Source organism: Coptis chinensis, chromosome 1, assembly GCF_015680905.1.
Source record: "Coptis chinensis isolate HL-2020 chromosome 1, ASM1568090v1, whole genome shotgun sequence".
Lineage (NCBI taxonomy): Eukaryota > Viridiplantae > Streptophyta > Magnoliopsida > Ranunculales > Ranunculaceae > Coptis > Coptis chinensis.
In genome coordinates this window covers 2411616-2420476 of record NC_141456.1, presented here as the reverse complement: position 1 = coordinate 2420476, position 8861 = coordinate 2411616, and the positions used below count along the sequence as shown (strand labels likewise).

Genomic DNA, 8861 nt, shown 5'->3' with positions numbered 1-8861 from the left:
GATTTTCCACTTTTCCAGCTGTTGGAGTATTGGGTCATTGGATACAAACCGACCCGACTAAACTACATCTAATTAAACTCTCTTATCTTGTCCAACAAACTATTAGCAACCAAACTACAATATTACCCAGCCACAACTGAAGTTCTCAACTGAACAAAGCACGTAAATAAAAGAAAAATATAGGGACAAATATGTAAATCAGTCTTACAGAGGGAGAGAGTATATAACCAGCAACCAAAACCCATCACTCAAAATAACTTCATTTATTTTTTCTGCCGAGTCTGAAAATGAGCAAACCCTAGTTCACCAAAAAAAAAAAAACCGATATTTTGAAAGATGGAAACCCTTTTATCGGTGGAGAAGCAGAGTTTGGTTACCTCGTTCCTTGAAATCGCTGTTGGTCAAACTTCCGAGACTGCTAGACAGTTTCTTCAGGTCAAACTCTTTTTTTTCTCATTTTGTTATGTTTAATTATTGTTTATTGTTTATTTCTTTAAACATATTAATAGTTGAAATAATCTTTACCCTTGTATATGACAAATGACAGGTCTCTTTTCTATATTTTGTATTATTGCATTGTAAAAGATAAATAGTAAATGTTGTGCAATTTATGTGGATGGTATTAAAAGATATGGGACATTACCATGCATAGATACTAATAGAACAGTTACGTGAAGGCTGAATGCGTTAATACGACAATAATCTACCACATTGAGGAATAGACATATGAAGATTTTATGTGTAATTGGTTTACTATTGTTTTGTAAATGGGAAGGTAATGTTGGGTGTCTTGTAGAATCTTGATATGAGAAGTAATTCCCGTAACTTTAGTAAATTTTGAGTTTTACCGATCTTTTTTTTTTGTTGAGTAATAATATTGATAAAAATTTCAGAACATATCATAATAGTGTATTAGAGCAGTTGATCAGTTTCGTACTATTTATTAGAGTTAACTTTGTTTCTTAGGTAGTAATAGAAATAGGATCAGCATTGTCGTACAACTTATTAAATTTTCAAATGAACCTTTTCTTTTAAGCTTTCTTTTAAGATCCTTCTTTATAGGGTTTGGTGACGAAATTTGTATTAGAGAATATGGGAACATTCTTGTAATGGTTAATTACCCGTGATCCTGTTTGCAATGAAAAATTGAGAAGTATACAAACACTCATACACAATTGTGGAGTATGTACTGTTTCATAAGGCCACTTTGATGTATCAATGTTCAGTTAAACCTATGAATAAGAAAAGCATGCTTAATGTTACAAAGAAGTATTGGTAGATCTGATTAGTGTTTCTTCAATGTTACCAAGATTTGTGGAGTTATTAGTAGAATTGTAAATAGTTTTAGTCTTTGTATTTTTAGGATTCGTAAACATTATCAGAACAGATTTTTACCCCATTCTTTTGGCACATGTTGGCATGCCTAAAGTATGATCTATGCCACACGTGTCTTAGATACCAAAAAGTAATTTTTATCATCTGTGCCTTCTAACATGAAGGTGTCTCTTCGACAAATCCTATTCTTTGAGCTACTAGTGCATGTCCTATACCAATGTCCTTTGCTCCAGAGGCCTAAACACATCAACTTATTAACTGTCTCCCCCAGCGCCTTCCTCGCGCACTTAAATGACTTCTCAAGGAATAACTTTGAGATGGAACCATAGGGTATACTGTAGCAAGAAACATCCTTCTTATATTTTAAGTTGAGGTACTAAATTTGGAAAAGCACCCCTCCCATAAGGGGTATAACAAATGTTTGGTGCCTATACATTCTGCCTCACTACCACTGAAAACCCTAACGCCACCGTGCCACCGCCAGAACAACTTCCACTACACCACCATGGCTGCTACAGCGTTGTTGAGGCCCCAACTACTTTTTCTTCATTCTCTCATTTCGTTCTTCTTTCTTTCTCCTCCCCTTCTTTCCCCATGGAAGAAAATGTGTTTGTCGAGGAAAGAAGAAAAAGTGGAGAAGTAAGAAGAATGGAAAAATGTGAGAGAATTAAGTAGGAAAAGAGAGAGAGAGAGAGAGAGGAAGAACGAAGAAAATACATTAACTGTAACGAAAGAAATATGGTGGTGTTCATGGTAATGGTGGAGTCATGGTTGTCGCTTTAGTGGAAATGGAAGGAGATGATGGGGTGCTTTTCCAACTGAGGCGCCTTACCCGTGTACTTAAATGGATGAACAATATTGGTTATTATATGGAAAAAAACAATGCTGCATACTTTCCACCATACTTTAGATCTTATTTTGTGTCTGTTCCTTTTATTTTTCCTTGGTAGCATCTAAATACTTATATTTACTCCCTGGCCGTGAATTTAGGTTATGTTACTCATATTGAATCTAATTTTGGATGATGATTGCAGGCAACTAGTTGGAAGCTGGAAGAAGCTATTCAGTTGTTTTATGTTGGGAATGATGGCGGAGCGCTACCTCCATCTTCCAACTCTCTGCCACAAGGTGTTGCAGTTTCACATAATCAGAATACTAAGTAAGTTGAATAACAGGTTCAGAGATTTCTTAATTTTACCTTACGAAGTTCTTCTGTTCTGACTTAATAGTTTGCTATCTGGAATTGGCTTTTGTACCTTGGTACAGTGGACAGGAGGGCATTGTAAGTGAAAATATGGAAGGGAAGGATGGAGGTGAAGTGAGGGCTCCTTTACCAGTGAAACGAGATATTTTATATGATGATCCTATGTTGTATAGGTGCGTCTTTTGAAGGTCAATCAATGAACATATACACTCTTTTACCATTGTGATATTTATTTTTTGGAACAAGACGCACCAATGAATTGGATGTTTGTCATTTGTGAGCATAGCCCTGGCCTTTTTTAACAAAAGGTTTTGACATTTGATCTTTCTCACATTAGAGCTAACATATAAAATATTACATATCTATGTACAGGCTGTTACCAAGTTCACAAATGCATTAGCTCAAACTGACAGGCATCAGCATAGATCTTTCTTGAATGTTTTTCCTTTGTTGTTAAATTGGTTTATAGTTGGTGGTAATTAATTTCGGTGATAGGTTTTCTTGTCCATTAATTGCTTTTGGGAATTACACCACCTCTTTTTGTTGTTTTGGTACAGAGCTGCGAGGATGGGATATTCATCAAACGAGCCAAGTTCGTTGGTTGCATTTCGAAATTTTAATGAGGAGATGAGACGTCCTGGAGTCTGGGAGACTGGGCAAAGTGCCGAACCTTCAATTGATAATCTTGCATCTCTGTATCGTCCACCTTTTGCCTTAATGCATCACGGATCGTTTGATAAGGTAATTCCTTTTCTGCTAAGAAGCTTACTTCTTTGGCTCTGGTTTATTTTAGGTAATTGTCTTGGATTCAGTCTCTTTATCTGGCTGCGCTTTGGATGATCCATCGTATTATGATATTCATATAATGATTATAATCCTTTTAAGCATTTCTGTCAGCTTCGTTTGAGAATATATCCACACCTTTGTTGTTAAATGTGGATTTGAAGGGTATTCAAAATTTGTTGTCTCATAGTGCTCTCACTCTCAAAATTTGTTTCATTCAGATAAGCAGTATACAATATATGCACTTATCAAAAAAGAAAACGTGCTCAGTCTCAAATTTTGGTGTATGATATACTTTAGACTTGCATAGTAGTTGATAAACTATACAGCAAGGACATAAAATTGGAAAATACATAATCTTCTTTCATAGTTGGTGCGGGCTTTCAGTTATAACGCTGCTTGCTACCGCTTACAGACATGTACTAGTATGCTGCTTCTTCATGCAAAAGGATGAACGAGAAATTTGTGCATCTTTTTGTTTGCTATATATACCTAGGCATGGCGCCAGTAGAAATTATGTATGCCTTTGTTCGACATTGTCATCGATATTGACATGCAAAATGGAAGATGTTGCTAATTTGAGGGAGTCAATTCATATTTAGAGCTATGGTAGACTCACATGGGTGTGCAGTGTGCTAAGCCCCCTTCAGTCTGGAGGTTAGTTTATTATGAGTAGAAGTATTTGTGTGCAGCAGGCTTCCATTAAAAACATATCAAGTGACGAGTTAAATGGATTAGTGAAATACTTCCTTTATCATAATTTATTTGAGAAGGGTGATGGCTTAAGGGCTTATGGGGGAATAAATAAACCAAATGGTCTTTATAAAGTCAATGTGGAACTTAGTCTACCTGAACCGGCTTTGCACTTCTCAGGCCAGGCTAAGACCCTCAGTGTGATCTTTACTACTTGAATTTAAAGTTTCTGGAGTTAGTGTAAGACGAGCTGTCTAGGCATGCTGTACCAATTTGGAGGATGGCTATTTGGGAATGGCTTTGAAATGGTCTGTACATTTAAAAGAAGAAAAGAAGGGTGAGTTGAGAAGGCAAGGTCACAACTGAGGCATTATTACCCAAATAAAATAAATTCACAGATGCCATGAATTGGCAATCAAGTAATATGGTGCTTTTATAAGGAAAACACAAGTTATAATTTGATGTCTTAAACTGAAAGGACTGTGTTGATTGTACAACTATTGGTTATAACTATTGTTGCTTCACCTAATTCGTTGATCATATCCAGGTTTTTCTTGGAATGTGTGCCTGTGTATTTTATGATGCGGAATAAACATAGATTTTAGAAGAAAGGATACGGAGATCCTCAAAGAGAGAACAAATTTAAAAGAGAAAGAAGATTGAATTGAAGAATTGTAGAAGTTGAGGGAAAAAAGTATAATAAGATTTGGAGATTTGATAATTGAATGAATGAACTAAACTACAATGGCCTCCTTATACTTGATAATAAGCTATACTTGATAATAAGCTATACTTGATAACCAAGAAACCTAGGCTTCTAAATCTAACCAAGACTTCTAAATCTAATTAAACTCTAAATAGAAATTAAATACTAAATATTCCAAATTCCAAATTAATAATTAATAATAATTTCAATTTCTAATATGGAGCAAGTTGAAAGTATTCTTGGCGCAAGAAAGAGGGGTAAGTAATCCTATATCATTTTATATCTTCATCTATCAAAATATATGAAGGAGAACACAGTTATTTTTTGCCTCCCCAACCCCAACCCCCCCTCCCCCCCTTTGCTTTTTGGCTATTTGATTTGAAATTAAATTTATTCTGCTCCACTTGAATGCAGGCAAAGGAAGCTGCTTCTGCACAGGACAAGTGGCTTCTTGTAAACCTGCAGTCTCCTAAAGAGTTCAGCTCCCATATGGTAGTATGGTGTTGTTTTATATTAATTAGTTGGCTTGAGTTGGGAGTCTGGGCTCAGTTCTTAATATGTTGATGACTTGTTGTACAGCTGAATCGTGATACATGGGCAAATGAAGCCGTGGCTCAAACTATTAGTACAAATTTCATCTTTTGGCAGGTTTGTGTATATTATTTCCAGTGTGTTCCAAAATTTTATATTCTTAGCACGTTTAGCATTTTCAACAGTTTTTAAACTTTTCTTATTTGAATTTGGCAGTTGATGGGTTTACCATGTCTTTCATTTAAAAGGCTTAATCTTGGTCTGGTTCTTTCAAAAAAATTCATGAAAAGATCTATTTGCATGGGCTTTCTTTTAACTGGTTATGGTTAGTGAGCTACATTTTTTTTGGTTTTGTTGGCTTTGTGTCAATATGTGCTTTGCATGAACCTTCTCTTCACTGGTCATTGTTTGTGAGCTATATTAATTTTTGTTTTTTCTACTGTGTTGCTACGTGTTATTGAAAACATGCATATTTAGTTTATGCAATAAGACTTGGTTGTTGTATTATGAATAGTATGTTGCCATCTAACTTGGATTTAGGCATGTATATGCACAACAAAACCTAAGGATAGCGATCTTGGATTTAATTATCAAAAAAAAAAAAAATAATAATAATAAATAAAGAAATAAAGAAGAAGAAGAAGCAGTCGTTGATTTCTGAAGAGCACTAATTTTTGGTAGAAATTGCAGCAGAGTTACGGATGCTTTGTAGATGAAAAGGTTTGGAAACGTTTGACCTTGTAAAGGTGGAGTTATGTACCTTACCTTAAAAAGCAAGGCCATGGAGCAAGGATACACACATGGTATGCAATTAAAATGAAGTAATCCTAAGACAAGGAGGCCCAATCTTGTCTAGCTTAGATTTTCTTAGGGATTGTCATATACACGTTTTCCAAATTGTCTTCCTCAACTGTTAGTCATATTAGAATGCATTTCTTGGTAGAAATTTGTTGCTCAAGCATGCCTTTATGGAATTGTTTCATGAATAATGATAAATTAGTTAAACAGTAACAGAAAATTCTAAAGATTCTATTGGTAACAGGATATTACTCATTTTCATATAACAGTTTTGAATTTCTACTTGTTTTCAATTAAAATCAATAGGTGTATGAAGAGTCTACTCAAGGCAGGAAGGTATGCACTTACTACAAGTTGGAATCTTTCCCTGTGGTTCTTGTCATTGACCCCATCACGGGGCAAAAGATGCGTTCATGGAGTGGAATGGTTCAGCCAGATAGTTTACTGGAGGTGCTTCTAAATACGCTTATTTTAGGTGTTTTTCATTTATTTTTCATTTTAGATTGATATTTTTATTTCATGTATGAAGCTATTGAAAGCGTTGTATGACTTGTATCCACTTATAATGACCTATATCATAGATCATTAACTAAGGTCCAATTTTTGACTCGATTCTTTTCTAGCTTACTAGTAGCCAATTGTTTTTCTTTTAGGACCTACTACCATTCATGGACAGTGGCCCCAAAGATAATCATGCTGCTCTTCCTCATAAGCGTCCAAGAGAGAGCTCTCAGATTTCTGTGCATAAAGTGCAAGGTATTATAATTCTCTGTTTCTTGCACATATAAATATGACATTGGATATTCACCATGCTGTAGAGTTTGCGTTAACCTTGAAACACTACTGTTAACCTTTAAGGTTGGCTGCATCCTCAAATGTTCAAAATTACGCATTTTGGGCTACACATGTTATGCAACACAACTTGTTTTGTTAAATGCATTAGTTTGAAAGTCTTGTCAAACTAAATGTGGGAATTTCTAAACTTCTAGGGACCAGTTAATGTTCAATATTATTATTATCGGGGTAAAACTATCATCATTCATATAATCATATTGAAAGAGAATGGGCTGGGAATTCTCTCTCTTTCTCTCTCTCTGTAAGTATAAAACTATATTGATGAAACAAAGTAGGCTGGGAAAGCCTTCATGTACAAGCAAAAGGAAGAGGCAATACACTCCAAGCAAAAAGAAAAGGCTTGCTGACACATACACATATATACTAAGAAACTGGCATGCAAACACATATGTACTTTAAATTTTCTATTGTGACTGACAGCTAAGTCCTGATTTCAAGCTTGTGCTATATCTGTAGGTGAAACTACTGAAGAAGATGAAGAGGTTCTAAAGGCACTTGCCGCTTCTATGGAAAATCTGAAAGATCCAATTGGTCAAGCTTCTGCTAGTGAAAGTGAACCCACAATTGAGGAGCCAGAATCATTATCAGATAGTAAGCCTGCATATCCTCCTCTTCCTGAAGAGCCTGAGGTTGATAAGAGCCTACTCTGCAGGGTCGGAGTTCGTCTTCCTGATGGACGGAGGCTACAGAGGAATTTTCTCCGCACAGATCTGATTCAGGTAGAACCAATCCCTGTAAAGTGTCTTTTTTTGCTCTAGACGTCCGCCTTTTTGGTACAGCTGTTGTGTGCCTGTTTCCCTGGATCAGATCCTAGCAACGGAAATAATAAAGCATTTGCACATAATTTTAAGTAAGCAACTCACCTGTGAGTTTGATTCGTACACCTCTGGAAGACGCTTGCTCCCTTACGAAAATGATCTTTTAGGACAACTTTTGTAATCAATCTTTTGGTGAGATGGTATGCATGCAACTCACACGTGAGTTAGTTGGTTATATCTGTAAAAATGTGATGAAAGTCATCTACACAACAAATTTGTAGAGTCCTTCAAGTAGGAGGTGGTAACACCGGCATTCTAGGATAATCAAGACATGACCTTGACAATTAACTTTAGTTCAGTTGGGCATAATTTCTCATGGATGATTTGTTGTTTGCAGCTTCTGTGGTCCTTCTGTAGATCTCAGCTTGGGGAAGCAGAGGTGCGACCATTTAGGCTGACACATGCAATTCCTGGTGCACAAAATTGTCTTGATTATGCTAGTAACTTGACTTTTGAGGAGTCTGGCCTGGCAAGCTCAATGATTTCTGTGACGTGGGAATGATGGTGTTTTATAAGTTTGTCTTAAGCAGTTAAACCTGCTAGAGTACAGGGGAGAATTGTGTTTCATAAGTTTTCTTAAACCCGCTAGAATCAGAAGGGAGGTTTTTTTGGCTTTGCAGTGTTTATTTACCTTCCTTTTTTCTGGCATTTATCCTGGGGCAGTGTGGTCTTGGTACAACTTGTGAGGAACCATACTAGACATAGATTTCAGTTTCTGATGTGTATACCGTCCTTTTTCGCTGTAGCGTTTGGTTGTGATCTCCATAGTACCGTTTCATCAGCATTATTTACTTCAATATATTGTATACTGATGAAGTGTATATGAGTGTATGACCGACCTGGAAAATAGAGAACCAAACCCTAGATAACCTTTTATGACACTGGGAAATAATGATTACAAAAGAAAGTAACACCGTTTGATCTCTTCGTTTCTCAATATCATTTTTTTCTTTTGAAATTTTGAAATTTTGAATATATATATATATATATATATCTTATATATAATGGGAAAACTAGCCCCCGTTTATTAGTTCCCGTATCTTTGGTTTTAACCCAAACTTTTAAATCACAAGGGTACCCAAAAGTTTCACCCACAAAATTTTCTACCGTTCACATTCGAAGGGTAAATTAGTTATTA

General features: G+C 35.8%; 1 protein-coding gene across 1 annotated transcript; it reads left to right on the top strand.

Moving 5' to 3' along the window:
• Positions 1-259: 259 nt before the first annotated feature.
• LOC147521258 (plant UBX domain-containing protein 7-like) lies at positions 260-8544 on the top strand. The gene is made up of 10 exons (XM_086601991.1): positions 260-435; positions 2370-2494; positions 2602-2712; positions 3097-3280; positions 5136-5213; positions 5301-5369; positions 6357-6500; positions 6704-6806; positions 7362-7624; positions 8061-8544. The coding sequence occupies exons 1-10, from the start codon at positions 337-339 to the stop codon at positions 8223-8225; spliced, it is 1341 nt and encodes a 446-aa protein (XP_086458117.1). The 5' UTR covers positions 260-336; the 3' UTR covers positions 8226-8544.
• The last annotated feature ends 317 nt before the right edge of the window (positions 8545-8861 follow it).

Bases quoted from the DNA above. Each gene is read 5' to 3' on its own strand.
- LOC147521258 (XM_086601991.1), top strand. From the start codon at position 337: ATGGAAACCCTTTTATCGGTGGAGAAGCAGAGTTTGGTTACCTCGTTC. The intron at 2,713-3,096 runs GTGCGTCTTTTG...GTTTTGGTACAG, and splicing joins GATGATCCTATGTTGTATAG to AGCTGCGAGGATGGGATATT. The intron at 5,370-6,356 runs GTTTGTGTATAT...TAAAATCAATAG, and splicing joins CAAATTTCATCTTTTGGCAG to GTGTATGAAGAGTCTACTCA.